The following is an 18,501-nucleotide window of genomic DNA, read 5'->3' as shown; positions in this document are numbered from 1 at the left end:
CCTCTCCTCCCTCCCGTTTTGTTCTTGGTCAGGGTAAGTATTCTCCAGGTAAGTAGATTCCACTGAATTTCTTTCAGTGTGACGGTGCTGGTTAGCGGACGCTCATTGGGTGGTTCCTGCTTTCCAGGGTTGCAATGGATACCTCCTAGCGGCTTATGGCTTTGGCACCCCGCTAACCTTTAAGGCACCAGTTCCCAAGCTCATCTATTTGTGATGAGTTTAAAGAAAATTAAACATACTTTCAAGAACACAACCTACAGTAAAGCAATAAGATTTCGCTTCACCATGCAATATCAATAATGTTGATGGCACCGAAAATGGCTAAGGCTGACGGTCCTTTAATGGGTAGCTTCCCCAAAATCACTTTTGCTCTTTGATTGTGTATTAAAACCGCGTTTTCAAGTTATCCATAATCCTCATCAAGACAGCAAAACAAACGACGGAGAAATGTATAAAGAATCTACAGAGGCGACTTTACGCTTTTTATCCTTAAATGTTAGCGATAAAAGTCCAGAATAGACCAATTTCGATATATTAAAATTCAGCCTAACACAATAGACCTCAGCACGAGGCTCTAGGGAATAAACCCCACAAACTCTGTAGTTATTCCCCAGAGCCTCGTACTGAAGTCTATTGTTTTAGCCTGAATTTTAATATATCGAAATTGGTCTATTGATAGATTTAACAGAATGCGAATACACAAAAAGCTTTAGAAACTAGAAGAAGTACCTTTGCGCCAGGAACGTTTGAGCTGATACGCAGGGCATTCTGTTAAAAACAAAATAAGATAACGATTGGATGAATAGTATGCACTTAGATGAAATACGTGAAAATCAAATTGATATAAGTTTGGATTTCACTCACATCACAGTGTTCCTTTCGCAGACACTGCTTGAGATCCTTAAAGAAAAATCCACGTACACTGGGCACTGCCTGTAAAAGAAAATATTTGATATTAGAATAAATCTACTAGCGTTCTATCACGAATGTCGTTCGCTTATTGGCTGCGCTACTCACTATCTATTCTGTTGTAGATAGTGAGTAGCCTAGTAGTGTGCGGTTGTTAACAAAATGACGGTCGATTCTAAACGGTCGTGAAAACGAACTTAGGTCAACCTCATTCCCAGGGTCTCTCATCTTACCGCCATCTGGAGCGAGCGAGGAGAGACGAGTCTCTCCTCGCTCGCTCCAGAGGGCGGTAAGATGAGAGACCCTGGGAACGAGGTTGAACTTAGGTGTGTTGCTACGCAAGAAATCTTTAATCGCCACCTACCTGCCACAAAAGGGACAACACCAAAGCGAGCGAGTCCTGGGAACCAGGCTTGTTAGTTCTGGCATAATACATAGCCACACCGATCTATAATAAAATGGACTGCAATTTAATCGACGATCAAATTGCTAAACACTTCTTTTCATTTGTTGAAACATGCTGAACAAAGTATTCCAACCGCTAGGAAATGGCACGAAAACAAAGAAAAAAATTGAGAACAGAAAAAAAATACTAAACTCTGGAAAACGACAAAATCTGAAAACTTTTCCTCAGAATCAATGGGGTGTATTGTCCATGTACATGAAGTTGTAGGACTTCGTAACACAGCACCAATTTATCAATGAGCGCTAGCGCACAACTCACACTGTTTTCATGTTGCATCAACTCTGCGCTGTTTTCTATTATGTGGTCTTGGACGCACTTTACGATAATGAGAATAAACAGATCATACTGCAATGAGCATGGTCATTGGTGAGTTAGGTCACTGACCAGATTGTTGATGAGAAATCTTGAAGACGTCTGCGGTAGTTCTGTGATGTAGAGAAGCAGTTTCCTTAATAACGAGATGTGTTCCTCCTGTTTGAACGAAAACAAAACGTCATGTAACGTCCTTGAAAAATGCCGCATGATCTCCCGTTCTACTTAGGAATAAGCCACAAGCTGCAAAATCAGCCATGATGGGACGCAAATTACACATTGAGACTTCCAACACAAAGGAACGTCAGGCTGGTACGATTTCCTTGTTTTGGAAGTCACATTACGTACCATGCGACCCAGCATGGCTAATTTTGTACAATGTGACAAGGTCGTGCAAAAGGCCTATTTCTAATAATCGCCTCGGCTTGGAGAAAAACATTTATACAAAATCAGCGGGGGAAGACCAGTTCAAGTTTATTAGAACAACCTATTATAGCATTTGTGGAAACAGTTTTCGTGGAAGTACAGATCTGAAAGCAAAGCAGTTATACTCTAAACATTTCATTTTGAGACACAATTCTGTAAAGAAAAGAAGAGGGCACAATCAGGAAGGCAGAGAGAAGACTCCAAACTGACCTGCTTGTCCTTCTTTGTCAACTGCTCTAAAATAGTCCTAAAGAAAAGAACTGGGTCATCAACTAGACACCTCCACACCAGACGACGGGCGACTTCCATCACTGAAGATTAAAAAAAAAAAAGATTTACATCAATGCGCCTACATCTTATTGCCGCAACCAGATGTCTTGTTTCTTGTGTTACAGTATACATCTCCCATACCTTTTCAGTTTTAATCATCAGGTAATTTTACCAGCAAAATGACCTTATTTTTCCAGACAATATGGGAAATAATACAGTGCAATCTCGATATAACGAAGGGCCACGGGACTGGCAAAATATGCTCGCTGCAACGAGGTTTTGTTGGATCGAGGTTCTTTTCCATATATTTTAGTATTACTGGAGCGAGGAATATCGTTCGTTATACCGAGGACTTCGTTATATATAGAGGTTCGTAAAAACAAGGTTGCATTGTATAGTTTTTTTGTTTTGTTTTTTCATACAAAAGCTGTCACTGTAACGTGTGCTTAAGTTTTCAAAAGAACACCACAAAGGAGAAACCTACAATTATCACATCTGGCCGAGCAATCACAACCAAATACAAATAATTCATCCAGTGAACCAGAACTGGAAGCAAAACACGAAACCTTGCCAAGAGCGTAGCCTGCAAAAACAGCCGCCTTTCTTCGCCACTCTGGGCGAGAGCGAGGAAGAACAGCTGTTTTCGCAGGTTACCAAGAGCGGGAAAACGGGCTTATGCCAAGTCAAGAGAAAAAAAAAACTTTATACTTGCACCTCAGAGGTTGGAAAAACCATCACGTTTTCTCTACTTAGTTAGTGCACATTTGAAGAGTTCTTAAAGGCAATTACAATGCTAGACGAAGGTAACACAGAAGTGCATGTAGACAACACTTTAATTGAGAGACCTACCAGCAATTTTGTCACTATCAACAAGGACATCATCCATCATTTTAATGATGTCAGGAATTGCGGATGACACTGCTTGTGGCCATAACTCCGCTTCTACTTGTTGACTTTCACCTTGAAAACAGTCAAAAATATTAGCCTCATCAAAACGCGCGGGTTATTTTTGTGTCCGATGTAAAGAATCGAGAGCTTTTTGAGGGCACAAAACGACACTTGGTTCCTTGGTCTGTTTGGGATGACTAGTACTTTGCAGCTAAAGGCATGCAGAAATTACTATTTTGCAACATTTTTATCACAAAAACTACGGTACAAATGGGTACCATTGGCACCACACTTACTCTTATACTACAAGTTCTACACTATGTCCTTCAAACTGTAGCCATAAACCATTGTATACTACAACACTTTCATGAGCTACGACTTCCACAAAAGACCGATGATCTTTCTTCCAGTTTATTGCAAGCTCGTAGACTCATCTGGCAGGCCTTTCATGGGATGCTATCCAAGGATTGGTACATGGTGTCGCTGGGTTAGAACCAGAACTTCACATCAAGGCACGCCTTCTCAGTCAGTCCATCCAGAGTTCAGAACTACGGCAAGCTTTTTGGCCTCACGATCAGTTTTTGGAACCATTGAGAGTCGACAGCTGCCTGTAGCCTAGTTAATTATCTTCATAAATTCAGCCACGCGTTTTCACTATTAGTCGGAGGCCCTATGGTTTGACTGCTTAGAGTCAAGCACTGCGCTTGACCCAGGCATTGTTATTTTGCGCCTGGACAGGTTCCTTCCGTTGTGGGAAAGAAATTTGACACTCGCAATGTCTCAGAACTTCAATCAGGTGAATAAACAAATAAAGGCTACTCGTGAGTGCAACCTGGTAAAATAGTGGAAGGAAATTTGCTACACACTAGACTCTCAGTCACTCTGGGCCATCGTATGTATTATTATTATATGGCTAGCTCCGCGAGCGGGCAAGATGAAACAAATCCTGCGCCGTGATTGGCTACCCGAGCGGGCAAGATGGAGCTATCTTGCCCGCTCGGAACTACCCGCCGTGTCCCGCAAGAAAAATTTCCCCGAAATCCATATAATAAATCCTTTATTGACCAAGCTTGTTCGGTCAAGATGGCTGGATATTAGCCTCGTTCTTTTTTTGCGAGTTTATGGACCTCGACTCCGTCTCGGTCCATAAACTCGCAAGAAAAAAACTTGGCCAATATCCAGCCATCTTGACCTCACACTTGGTCAATAACCCATACGTACAGTGTTCTTTTCTCGATCCAGGTACCTAATATAACCCTAGTCGTTCAACAATCGGGAGGTAGGATTACATTGCCACTTGCATTAACCCTAGAGACTCATTGCATTGGTCCATGCAATTCATCACTAATGCACAATCGGGAGGTAGTAGTGTATTACAGTGCCACTTGCATTAAACCTGGAGACTCAAATAGCATACGGCATGCATTTGTCCATGCAATTCATCACTCATGCACAATTGGGAGGTAAGAATCCAATGCCACTTGCATTAACCTGGAGACTCAAACAGCATGCAGCATGCAATTGTCCATGCAATTTATCACTTATGCATAATGGGAGGTGCATTTAAGAATCTAATGCCACTTGTATTAACCCTAAAGGCTCAAACAGCATGCAGTTGCCCATGCATCAATCATTCATGCATATACAAATTACCAAGCTTAAAAACCTCCACAGTACTAACAGCAGTCATTTTACATTAGTAACATTAAATACAGAGTAGTTTTGTTAGTAACAGCAATCATTTTGCGTTAGTAACATTAAATAGGGAGTATTTTTGTTAGAATAGTTCAAACCTCCGCCTCCTCCTTGCAGATCTTCCGAGTTTTCCGTACTTTCCAAATGATAATGCCAAACATCCATGCGGGCATACTTTTCTGTTGGAAATCCACAGCAAGGAACAAAAAACAGAACAAAACAATGACGAACACGTGCATTTTTTATCATGAATTTATGATCGTGCTGTACCAATGAATGTGCCCACGTCAGTGTAGGTGCCGCCAATGCTGGTGCTGTTATTAATGCTCGTGATATTGCCAGTGTTGTGATCCATCATGGAGACAGTGGTATCCATGACAATGTTGTGCCAGTGCAAAAAAAAGCAACATGCTGTTTTGTGCTGATTATTTTCTTGAATGGAAAGCCTACACGGAGCACCTCCAACAGCAGTGGATGCGTACACAATGTGATTTCCTTGTGTGTCACACTGTACAAAATTGTGCATAATCGCGTAAGTAGTTAGTGTGCACAACGTTCGTACATGGAACCATTTCTTTGTTGGTAAGGCAAATGGTCTTTCATATCGTAAACAACTATGACGACCGTTTCGTTTCAGGCATCATTTAAGTTGAAAACCCCTGAAAATGTTAACTTACTCCTTATTCCGAGGAAATCTTTGTTGACCTCGAAAGTACGTGCACACCAGGAGGAATTTGCCCTATTTTATTTGGTAGCTGCCAGCTTCTCTCATAAAACATGTTCTACAATAACTTCCCTCCGCATGGCTAATGAAGTCTTCCATAATAATCTTAGAAGAAGTTTTCTTTATTCGTATTTCTTGCTCCTTTGAATCAGAGTTAACGATGCAAACAAATAGGTATGGTTCCCTATTCTTCACATTTTCAAAATTTCCAAAGTAACATAACAGTATAATCGGGGAACAAAGAAAGTGTCAGATTATTTTATTTCTCGGAGTCACCTTAGACTATTGGGTTACATGTATTTGTACAAAACGTTGTTGCAAATGACATTTGTTTGCCCGACTGCACATGGGCTGCACATGCCGTCTCAGGTGTGCAGTAAATTTGCTCAAGTAATCACAGGGAATACCCATATAGCGAGTGCTCAGAGATTTACATGTAGCATTGCTGCAGTCTTGTATCACCACTGCAGGTAAAATACAACACTATACATGAATAGCTAGATGACAATTAATCACACATAATATGTGCCGCTCAGTTTGTGACAGACAAGAACATGTGCAAGTCAAGTGCAAAATTGCAAGCAGTGAAGTGCATCAAAATGTTCCGAAGACACAAACAAAGTTTTGAACATTCAACAAAAACCTACCTACGTATTTAATATAAGCATGTAAAATAAGATAGTAAGTTTGCTTTTCCTTAGCTTACATTTTTGAAACCGGAGGGGCAATAAACGTCATTTCCTCACTGAGTCAATACATTGTCGTCAACAACGTCTTCAAATGGCGACCAATGTTTAGAGTTAAAAGAACTAATGGCGATCATTAACTTGAGGATAATGTTGAATATTTTAAGACCACGATCGAAGGGATAAGGTCATGCAAATGGTTCCTATCGACATCTGTTGTGTCAACGCTTTAATTCCATTCTGAGGAGACGAATTTGGCTCTAGTTAGATTAGCACTTGCCCGCCTAGATTAGTACTTGCTATCCGCGGGCCAAATAACACGTAATTTTACGATGAAAGAAAATAAAGATTATTGTTGTTGTTGTTGTTGTGAATATCCAGCAATGAGACAATTACGGTACAATCAGCTCACCTTTCTCGTCCTCTGCAACATTAACATCAACTGTTGCTTCCATTGACACTGGAACAGCTCGCAATAGAAATTCAGATCTCTCCTGCTGTTTTTTCAATTCAGCTCCACTGTTGGGGATCTTCTTCTTGTCCTGCTTCTTTTTATCTTGCTGTTCTTCCAAGATGAGACGAGCATCCCAAGGGCAATCAGGGGGGTGGCCTAACGGCAAACACACAGTAGGCGAGGGGAGGGTGAAGTCAATTTTTGGTGGTGGTACCTTCATGAGTAAAGATGAAACGTAATACATGGTGAATTATGTACCATCAAATCCCCTTCACACCCAATGCTTGCTTTGCCCCTGGCGATACCTAGTAAGTGGTTGGGTGTTCATCTGTAGTTTACACAGCATGAAGTGAGTAACCCTATTGTATCTCACCCCAGATGGAGTGGACGCCTGTCACTGGCTACTGTGGTTCCAAATGTTTTCAAGGAAGCAACCATCCATTATTTGCAGTTAAGTAATTTGCCCAATAACACAAGATCAGCATTCAGACCTCTTGGTCACCATACTGACCATCAAGCCGCTGCAGCTTTCAAGAACAAAAAAGCATGCATATTAATATTCTGCTGTCAAGAAAAATAAATACCTTTAAAATCACTCTTGCTCCCTCTTCAAGTCTTGGCCAAGCATGATACCTGGATTGCCAAAGAACCTCAAATCTACAATTGAACATACTGTAATCAACACAAACCCAGGATATCATTTTTACTTTCTCCAGACTCGATAAACACAGTCATACGCTGTCTGGATAAGCCTACACTATTACCCCACGAAAACACTTCCCTCTTCATGGGGTGAACTTGCAGAAGCAGCAGAATTTCAGCTAAGGCTTTTCCACGACCTAATTGCCATTTCTTGCGACTTGATGTCAATGACCATTTGTAAGGCTACAACCGATTATTACAACATTGGAATTCTGCACAGTTAAAGAAGCCAAGCCAACACTATAACACATTCCAGAGTACATCTTGTTGGAACAGCTCCCTCTCGGAGTCAACATAATATTATCAGTCTGAGTGTCTGGGTAATACAACAAATGTAATATTACACACACATACCTTTGGAGGGACTTGACTCTTTCATTGGCATCGGAGCAGATAAGTTCTTTGTGTAACATTTGCTCTACTGTGTCTCTCAGACGAATGCCAGTGAGAAGAAAGACTGCAGCTAAACAGTAAAACACAACATGTAAAGGAAGTAGAATGTCATTTCCTTACACCCAGTGGATTGAGTTTAGGTCTGTTTTGTTGATGACAGAATAATTTAACAAGGCAATGCTCTTTCAACATGATCACCGTCGGAATTAATGAGCTGCAAACGGCGAGTCTCTCATAACAGCTAGAATTGAGTTGAATGAAATTTCAGAAACCGGAAGTATTCCTGTCAGTCATGGTGTATAACAGCAGTGAGCTTAAATCAATGATTGCCCCTAGTGAAGAATTGCGACTGAGGGATTTATTTCTCTTCATCCTTGCAGAGGAAACAAATCTGACTATTTTCTTGAAGGTCCCTTTGGAGCTAAAGATACTTTGCATCAGTCCTCAAACGGCTTTGCCCTCTGTTCAGCGGCTTACCTGCAGATGACACCAGCTGTTGATCTTCGTCCAGCAGCAGTTCCCAAACCACAGGAAGGGTCTCCATCAGGTGACTAGTGTCAATGACTGTTCCAGCCTTTGCAATGACTGAGAATGGACAGTGAGTTAAACTTGCAATCTGAAGTCAGGTGAGAAAGCAAATGAATGTTAGAACAGGAAAATGGTTCACTAAGTTTGTTGACCTGAGCACGGACTGGTACGTAAAATATCAAACACCAAAGACCGTGTTTGCCCACATTTCCAAACACCGAGAAGAGAGTTGAAAAAACGACGCGTAGCCGAGTATTTTTGACGAACTTCGAGGTGTTTGGAAATGTGGCCACACTGTCTGGAGTGTTTGATATATCTTCCCAATCGAAACCAAAATTAAGGAGAAAACGGAGAAATAAAATCGTAAAAATCTATGCTAATTAAGATCAGATATCCAAACACTGTCACGGACATGATTTCCTTTTTTTAAACTCAAGATGAATTATTGATGAGTTTGAGAAATGTATGTCCAAATCTTCTGTAGATCAAACATTGACATTCCCATAATCTGTAAGTTATTGTTTTCTTGAAAAGAAACAAAACACAGTGTGTAGAACTGTAAATGAAGTTGAGTCTCGGGTCTGCGTGCATTAATGAGGTAAATGGGTCAATACAATCATGAATGCCAAAACTATAACAATTGATCAATTCACCTCACGTTTTTGCCAGTAAAAGCCTGTTACAATAACAGTGATTTCACTTACACTTGATGATATATACTGTATCATATCTACATCGGCTTTGTCCTTCTTAGATGTTTGCTCCACAGTGCCCACTTGTGGTGCACTGATCAGAGGACTGCCACGCCCTCTACCTGTCTGCTTGTCAGAAGTCTTATCTTGCTTGTTCGAGGAACTGTAAACTGTCTTCAACGCTCTCACCATCCGAGTGCAGCTGCGGCTTTGACGCTGATGGCAGTTGATTGGGCAGGGCCCCTGATGATCGCACAGGAATGCAGTTTGGCTGTTTAACTGGATAACTGAACTCAGCCAGGGTAGGTTAAGACTTGGATCCTCATCATCTGACTCATCGTCTTCATCAAGCATCAATGCATCCACACTGAGATGTTTGGCATCACACCTGGTAGATTTTGATCTAAATCTCACTGACTCCCCTTCCCCACCTATAGCACTGCGTTTGGCAACCCGTTTTGCTGTTTTGGGTGAGTGCTGAGTACTGACTCTTGGAAAATACAGACTCTGACGATTTCTTGCTCGTTCAGCACTATCCCGTCGTTCTTTCTTTCCATCATGATCTGTCTCAGGTTTGCTAGGATCAGTTCCAGAGACAGTTATCATTGGTGGTTCCTGTAAGGTTCTACTGGGACTAGAAGGAAAATCAGTTTGCAGAGAGGATTGACTCCACACGCTAGGTCTACGACCACTGCCAATTATACCACTTAAACGACGCTGCTGCACTTCAGGGGAAAATGCAGTGGATCGTCTGTGACTGCTCACACTTGGTCGTTTTCTGCCTGCAACAAAACGATGCAAGGGTCTGGAGACAGGCTTGCTGACAGAGTACAGACCATGGCTTTCACGTAAGAAGGCTGTTATCTCCAGTAGAAGTTGGCAGGCAATCATTAAAATTGGATAGGGACAGACCTTCACAGACTCATTCAAGGTTGCTGAGGGGAAACAAAATATGTAACAGAACACAAGTTACTAGCCTTCAAGCTGTGAGATGTGTAAGATAAATAGTGTCCTCAACTGTGAATTCATCAGGCTTTAATTTGCAAAAGGTAAAAATGGATCAGTAAGACAACTAAAACTTGCAATAAGTTTTTTAACCTCTTCATTGTTTTATGTAACACATGATGTAATCCATGAAACATTTAAATTTGACACACTATAGTTTTGACTTGTGGTATGTCAAAGATTTTTACTTAGCATCACTTACATGTACTCGATTCCAAATATTGTTTTTTTTTTATTCACACATGAGATGTCCATACAGAAGAAAGGTAAACGTAGTAATAGTTTGCATTTTGACTCATTTAAGATGATTCACGAGTGGTATGAATCATGAAGTGAATTAGTGTACAATTCTGATATTTTTTTTTACTCTTCCAATGTGCCAAGGTTCATTACAGACCCTTGGTTCCTCTTACCATCTAGTCTAAGTTGGTTGGCAATGTGACAGAAATGTGTTGGTTAGCAATTCATAGAACAATTAATCAACATCTTGCTACATGAAAATGTACAATATTTGGGTGAAGAACAACGTGTTCATGGACTTTTCCACCACAGCTTACAACAGTTCCATGTATTTAATACTACGACATATCAGGAATCACAGGATCAGTTTCCATAGAATTGTATCAGTGGAGTCCCCTGATCATACATGTATCCTAATAAAACATAACTCTGGGCATTGGTGATTAGAGTTTTACTGTACCTTCATCAAGGAAATCTTCCTCTACATCCTCTTCATCTCTTATGATCGGTTTTCCACCTTCTTCTTCAATGGATGGCAGCATCGTTCTCCTCTTTTTTGCCAAGACCTGCTCCAGTTTCTTTCCCAATGCTACACCCCAAGCACGAAACAAGACACCAGCATCATGCATGGCCACAAGGTTGCGGCGCTGAGCAAACATGAATGGTGAACCAGTAGTTGGAGAGTGGCCACCTCGACGATGGGCCAGTGAAGGGAGACTGCCTCGCAACCACTGCGGCCATTCCCCTTGGTTGCATTTGTGAACAAGTATGCAGCACTCAAGCAGAAGACATGCTCTGGCTACAGCTGGTGCTTCCTGGAAAAAAATATTATTTTGAATGCTTAACCATATACTTTGTACTGCTGAGTGACAATTACACAGAACAGTTGGCAATGATACTTTTTAAGCCATGTGCAAGAAACTTAAAATTGCCTGGAAAGAAACATACAGTATCATAAAATCCTTTTTGATGTGAACATTTTGAAGCCCAAATTTGATGACAACAAAACCGTTTGAAATAATTATTGGGTTCTTGGCATTCAGTTCAACCTGCAATGGGTAAAGTCAATTAAAACTTACCAAGTCCAGCATGGATGCTAAGATCTTAGGATCTGGCACAGAGCCAGGTTGACTTCCATGAAGGAGAAACCTAAACCTGACCATGCCGGCTCTGAGGGCATCTATGTCAACTGGTTTAGTTTCAAATTCATGCACAACAATGTCAATAGGCAGTGAGGGCTCATTGAAGGAGCTTAGCAACCCTTCCCCTTTCTTGGCCATCGGGAAGATGTCGTCTAGCTTCTTCCTACTTGAAGCCTTAGACTTGAGAAGCTTGCGCCTTGTGGTTGATGGCAGATGCTCAGATGGAGCTTCAGAAGAATCCAACAAGTCTTCATCACTATCATAAGGTGTGCCCACAGCTTTTTGCTTTCTCCATGTACCAAGTGTGAATATCTGCAATATTCATTAACAGTTACAAGTCTTGGAGTTAATTCTACAACATAATGAGCTCTACCCAACCAGTCCTAACCTTGACAGACATTCCGTAAACTCTGCTATGTGACTAAAATTGCAGTATCGATCTATCATACAAGTAGGTTGACATCTTGCACAGCTGGACATATTTCATGGAGAATTTTAAAGGTAAGTGAGGTTGACTACTTTTACTTCACTGTCTGCTTGGAAATAGTATTCACAATGTACATGAAAGGAGATATAGTGTGCTGATCATCCCAGTATTAAATTTCACTGGACATCTTGGCACATGTTACAATGTCGTTGAAATACTGTAAAGTCATGTTGATGGATCATAATGAGTGTTTGAAATCTTTAATCTACATTCTTTACCCAATTTATCAGTTTGATAACAGTCTTTGGAACTTATGAGAAATCCTTCGCGTATTGACCCATGCAAGTTATTTGAAATAACATAGAGAACACTATCAAATAAAATTATTAAATATTTTATAAAATGACATTTCTATGACAGTCACTGTGATTGCAGTTTGAAACAAATTTTAAACCACTTCCTTTCAAAATGGTGCAATAACCAATTATTTCAAAATAGTTTTCCTTGCATGCTTCACACTTCATAGACTTACATATCTGTATTTACAAGTAATCAGGCAAATTTTAATTGGAGATGATCATGTAAACTGCAAAGATCACTGTCATCTGTCACAGTTGCTTCATTTTACTACTAACACTGCATACCAAAATTACCTTTCTCTTGCTTCTTGGAGACAATACTGTCTCCACGGAGTTAGAATTGGCACCAGTCGGTGACTTTGGAGTTTGTGACAAGCTGCTGCTACTCTCAGAACTCTCTGCTGTAACCCGTGCAAACTTCTGTAGAAACATGCGCTTGGCTTTATAAGTTGCAGTCCTCTCAACTTTTGCCCTTGCTGTGACTCTTTTCTGGACAACTGTCCATGCACCTTTAGCTATTGATTCTTGCTCAGGGGTTTTGCTGACATCTGCTTGGTCCTTTGTTTCTTTGTATGCTGAGTCCATAAGTCCACTCAAGGCAACCTTCCAGAAAATACTGCCGTATGACTCTTTCACATACCTTAGAAGTTGACGCAACTCACCATAAAAAGTCTAAAGTGAAAATAAACCCACTGCAAGGTTAGGATGAAGTACACATACATGCACATGTATATACATGTAATGGCAAGCTGTGAATTAAAATAACTACACGTGTATGTATCAGACTTTCAGATCCAGTCTACTGTACTCAGTGTACTTAGATGTAAATGCAAAGGACAAAATAATGTTGGTACGAACTGAGGTGTAACTGAATTGTTTGGGCAATATTGTATGAAACTTTGATTACATACTCCTACAGTAATTTGAGCCGTTTTTTTATGAGGTGAAACAGCCTTGTTACTCAGACAAAATTCAAAGAAGTTTCTATTAACAGTAATAATATACCTTAAAATACACAATAGTAAACAGTAGCACTCACCAAGTTTTTTAGGTCAAAGAAATTCATCTCTGCCACTCTACTGATTAATATCTTAAAAACACCACCAATAATGACACCATTTACACCTTCTGGCAAGGTAAAAAGGCTCTTCTTCCTGGTTCTTGTTCCTGACTTTGGTACTGCTTCCATCTCATCATCTGACTGCTCTTGCTCTTCCTCACAAAAGCCAACCAAGGCATGAAGGAAATCCACCAGGTCTTCATGGGGTTCTAATCTGGCAAATTGTTGGAGCCACATTTTGAAGGCAGCTTCATCACTGCGGAAAAGCTGGGAGAGCAGGCTATTAGCTAGATTTCGGAGTCGATCTCCTGAGATCCCACGACAGCCTTCTCCACATCCTGCAACAGTAATTATTATACTGAATCAAAATCAATCCTGCGAGCATGAGGACTCTGTCCTTGTTTTGATAATGTTCCAGGAAACTTGCTGTAAACAACAAAACAGCCAATGCATAAAAAGAAGCTTACGTGTAAGATTGTTCAAAAATTTAAAACAATCAATTAAAAGCCTTGCTATAGACCTATTCAGGTTTCTGACGCCATCTTGTTTGAGGGGCATACACTGTACATGGCAAAAACTACTAACAGTAAATCTTAATGTATGGCGAAATGGAGAAACTAATGTCTAACAACTCATGAAAAATTGGAGGTCTGAAGTATTTACTAGAAATTTAAAACTAAAGATCTAAAGTATACTCTCCAGGTAGAAGAATTTACTGATCCCATTTGAGGGAAAAAGCCTCGCTTTTATTCTCTACATGTATACATTTGTCTGTAAAACCGGATTGCAATGCATGAGAAATTTAGAGACATTTGCAGGGAAAATTATAACAATTGCAATTCCTTGCCTCACAGCAGATTTATGTTCCTCAAATTAATTTTGACCAAAAACTCTTCTGCTGGTTATCTTTTTCTTGTAACTCATAAAATACTCAGAAAGTCAATCACCCCTTAGTAACTTATTGGGCATCAAACTTTTAACTTTTCCCATACATTCACTACTAACAATTTTTGCTGTTTTTACCTCCCAAGCAACATGGCATAGAAACCATGAAAGGGTCTTAATTACATTTCTTGAAATGAACTACTTTACCTAAAGGGCATCCCAGGGCTTTGACAAGACTGAACAAACAACCCATTGCTAGGCTGAGGAAGCTTGGGGGTTTTCCATAAAAGCTGGCTCTCAGTCTACCCAGGACATTGTCACTGTGAGGGCTCCTGAAGCCCACTGCCTGTGTCTCGGCAACAGTCCTATCGTCAATCTCCATAGAACTCCCCCTTTTCTTTGATTTCTTGATCTCATTAACTGTTACTAATTGCTGCAGAACAGTGATGGCAGCATCACAGACAAGGGATGAAGGGTTCTCCCGAATGATGCTATTGAGGGCCTGCAGAATCACCAGAGAACTCAGTCTACCATCAGCAGTGATGTAGTCAGCTGCACCTGGAAAGACAAAATACCTGTCTGTTCTTGTGAATGAGTCTCGGTTGATGCTGCTTCGTGGAGTATCAAGAGAACCCTGAATAGTTAAGGGTTTTACATGTGCTGTGGCAAGTGGTGAAGGTTTTAATAATGGCTGGCTTTCACTTTCTACTGAGCTGCTGCTTGCATGACTTGAGCTTGCATGTTCTGAAAGACGTTTGTAAAGTGATGCATCCTTCAACTGATCATTTGTTGTCCCACCTTCTGTTTGGAATGCAACTGTTCGGGAATCTTGGACTTCGCATTCATATGAAACTTTGCTTTCAAAAACTTCAGAGGAAATGTTTAATTCTTGACTACTTACTAGATGCATCTGACCAGGGCCTGAGAAAGCTTGCTCATTACAGTGTGACGCAGTTAAAGCACTTTCATTAGGGCTTAAAATGGCAGTGTCCAATGACTTTACTGGGTGAACCTCCAGTGGGGTTTCAGAAGGAAACCTGATTGTTGAAACTTCATTGCTGGTAGTTTCGTCTGCTTGAGCTTCAAGATGCAATGGACCTCCGCTGTCTTGCCTACATGAATTTGCATCCTCTGTACTCACTGAAGGTAAACAAAGAGTATTGGATGGTTTAATGTAAACTTTGGGACTTTGAAATGTTCTGTTGTCAGCAATGTCTTGGAAATTATCATCAGTTGTGTTCTTGAGCTCATGCTGGGAAGCACTTCTACTTGGTGAGGCTACAGCTGTCAATACTCTTCCCCCTGCTGAAAACCCTGGGGAAGATTGCACCCTTATTCTAAACTTTATTGAGCCTGTGCGCTCAAGTCCTGGGGCAGTCAGTCTTTCTCCATCAAGACCACCAGAGATACATGTATTCCCTTGGTCATTAGATGGTGATGGCAGGCTTTGTTCTTCCCCATCCATTGCTGTACTTTGAGGAAGAGCAAGTTGCAAATTTTCAAAACCTTTAGAAACAGCAGATTCCTGATTCTCTCTCATAACAATGCTGACTTTGACATCGCTTTCCACTTGACACGCACACACTGAGAGTTTCTCTGGGTCATTGGAAATCCCAGATTCTAGATTTGGTGCGTCACTCCCAGTGATTTTATCCAACTCTTCTCCATCTGATTTTGTCATTTCTCTTCCTGGTGTATCACCCCGTATTGAGCTATCTTTAGGCTTGGTGTCTGGATTGTCACTTCCAAATGATGACCCATCGACAGGAATATCAACTTGGATTTCCCCTGAAGGCTCTCCGCCTTTTTCTTGATCAGGAAGGTTAAACTCCTTCTTAAGATAGGCAGCTAGGTAACGCAGTGCCCACACAACACCTTTCTCATCCCAACCTGTTGATGACAAACACTTCAAAACAGCAACATCAAAAAAGGTAGCAGCTGAAAATTCTGGATCTGATTCAACAACTGAGGGAGAATCGATGTCAGGCTCTGCATCTTTTGTAATCACTTCACTGGTGAATAGAGTTATCAATGGCTTCTCATGTTTCCAAAGAGGTCCCCAGATGGCCACTCCATTTTCTAATCTAAAGGTCAGGTCACTTTCTTGCATGCGGTAAACATGAGGTGTGAGCTCATGAACAAACTGCTCTATTGTGGCTAGAGGATACAGCAGGCTATCAGTGTCTACAACACAACAGACACGAGGTGCCTCCAGCAGGATCCAGTGCAGCGTGTACAACAGTTCACGTTCGGCATTACCAAGTCTATCAACATTACCTAGGCGGCCCCTGTTTGAAAGGAGCAAGGAACAGCACTGTAGGATGTAAGGTACTGAGGACTGGATCAGATGCCATCTGTTGATGCTTTTAACAGCAGTGGCCAAACTGGGCTGAAGGTCTTGAATTCTGTTCTCACAAATAATGCGTTCAAAGGACTACAATGGAAAAAAAGCAGATATTATGTCACTCAACAACTTTTTTAAAAAAGTTTCAGCTACCAGTTGCACTTACAGAGTTTTCAAGTTCTAAGTAACTACTGATAGCTTAAAGAACTATATAATTACATGCACAATTGGCAAGAAAAAGGTGTAGTCCATGATGTTTGAAGAGGAACAAATGAATTACATGTCTTGAGAATTACTGAACAGCAGTTTTAAAATTAAATTCTGCTTTGAATTTTCTCCAATTGTTTTATTTGCTTTATACCTGAACACCAGCTTGAAAATTTACAGACCAATTTTGTAGTTACTAATATAATAATACTGTCCATAACAAAAAGTTGTGAATGTACATGTACATAATTTGCAGATGTAACTGCTAATAATGATATGAACTGATTTCCTTTGATTCCAAACAATTCAAGCTTAGCTATATTCAACTACATGCTCAGTGTAAATTAAAACTGGTAACCGCTGACAGAACATATTCAAATCTACAGCCGCTTTCAAAAGTCAACAAATGTAACTGCTCCCAAGACCAACATTTCACAAGTCATAACCTGACCTCAATCTAGAGGCAGTATTATTATATTTTATTATACATGTAAGTAAATGTACTTCAGGAGGGCCAACTGGTGTCTCCAAACATCCATAAAATAACACATGCAAAACAGGATTAAGATGCATTCTCATGGCCTTCAACACAAAAAAGTTGATAACACAATGAAAATCCAGACTACTTACTACACAGGCAGACTCATAGTTTCTTCTCACAAGTTTTGGCTTCAGTAGTTGACTGTTAAAGAAAATGTATATGAATTTACCGGTATATATCAAATATAAAGCAAATAATTACATGTACTTACTACCATTATTCCTATGTGCATCAATTTTTTTCTTTAATATGAGCAAAACAATGTTTGCTTTCACAGACACTGGTCAAAACGTTTGCTTCCTCTAAATTAACAGAGCTGAATATTTTTTTCTCTCTCATGTGACATTCTCTGCAAAATTGCATCTTTATTGATCCTAATAAATATAATGCATTCATGCAAACATGTGAAAGCAATGATAAAATCTGAAACAAACAACATTGAAGAGTGGCATCACATGATCTGAAATGGGAAGTCCTTACAAACAATGAATAGTAAGTCAAGACATTGTATACATGCAAGTTTGAAGGATGGAAGACAGGTAATTTCGAATGTGAAATTACAGTTTTGCTGTGCTTCCTGCAGCATGCATAGAACTTAGTTGTGCCCAATAGCCTAGGGCTGGTGGACTTTAGGGGTGTAACGATTCATATTCCTTGCAATTCGATTCAATTTCGATTGTTGCCTTTTGATTTCAATTATTTCAATTTGATTATGCAAAATATTCTTACAACACGATACACAACATACAACCCTGAACCATTCATCGCCATGTTTGAGAACATGAAAATTAGTGTGTCACACATGGTTTGCCTTATTTGGAAATTCTCAAAGGGTGGTAGAAGGGCAACATTTTTACCAAGCAATACAAAATGGTGCACGAACTGCATACATCTTTGCTCATCAATCAAAAACGCACAGTTTTTGAATTCTAATTTCACAATATAATAACTCACTGAGGGTATCCCGTGAAAGGTATGCAAAAAATTGAACCAAAATCAAAACATGGAATCAAAGAATCGTGAATCAAACCGAACAGTCATAACTACAATTGAATCAAGAATTTGATTTATCGTTACCCACCACCAGTGGAGTTTGCAGTTCGGCTAGTCGATTCTGTCCTTGGCTTGCCGAAAGAGCTTGCAAAT

At 40.3% G+C, this 18,501-nt stretch overlaps 1 protein-coding gene across 2 annotated transcripts in view; it reads right to left on the bottom strand.

Moving 5' to 3' along the window:
• The window catches only part of LOC110041101 (protein unc-80 homolog), a 55,428-nt gene that overhangs the window by 34,704 nt on the left and 2,223 nt on the right, over positions 1–18,501 (bottom strand). Inside the window, exons 2-19 of one of the 2 annotated variants that reach the window (XM_089294893.1) lie at positions 17,445–17,496; positions 14,471–16,697; positions 13,358–13,716; positions 12,613–12,990; positions 11,470–11,844; positions 10,851–11,205; positions 9,158–10,080; positions 8,403–8,541; positions 7,887–7,995; positions 7,415–7,487; positions 6,789–7,044; positions 5,065–5,145; positions 3,233–3,343; positions 2,324–2,424; positions 1,760–1,846; positions 1,274–1,357; positions 865–933; positions 730–768 (exon numbers count right to left, since the gene is read on the bottom strand). In XM_089294893.1, the coding sequence (XP_089151019.1) occupies positions 730–768; positions 865–933; positions 1,274–1,357; positions 1,760–1,846; positions 2,324–2,424; positions 3,233–3,343; positions 5,065–5,145; positions 6,789–7,044; positions 7,415–7,487; positions 7,887–7,995; positions 8,403–8,541; positions 9,158–10,080; positions 10,851–11,205; positions 11,470–11,844; positions 12,613–12,990; positions 13,358–13,716; positions 14,471–16,697; positions 17,445–17,496 (5,818 nt within the window). The remainder of the gene's footprint in view (positions 1–729; positions 769–864; positions 934–1,273; positions 1,358–1,759; positions 1,847–2,323; positions 2,425–3,232; positions 3,344–5,064; positions 5,146–6,788; positions 7,045–7,414; positions 7,488–7,886; positions 7,996–8,402; positions 8,542–9,157; positions 10,081–10,850; positions 11,206–11,469; positions 11,845–12,612; positions 12,991–13,357; positions 13,717–14,470; positions 16,698–17,444; positions 17,497–18,501) is intronic. The other variant, XM_089294894.1, reaches the window with a different exon arrangement.

The sequence above is a fragment of the Orbicella faveolata genome, unplaced genomic scaffold, assembly GCF_042242905.1.
Source record: "Orbicella faveolata isolate gen_17 unplaced genomic scaffold, um_ofav_v1 contig_25, whole genome shotgun sequence".
NCBI lineage: Eukaryota > Metazoa > Cnidaria > Anthozoa > Scleractinia > Merulinidae > Orbicella > Orbicella faveolata.
The sequence above is the reverse complement of the archived record's forward strand: the minus strand, read 5'-3'. Positions and strand labels throughout refer to the sequence as shown.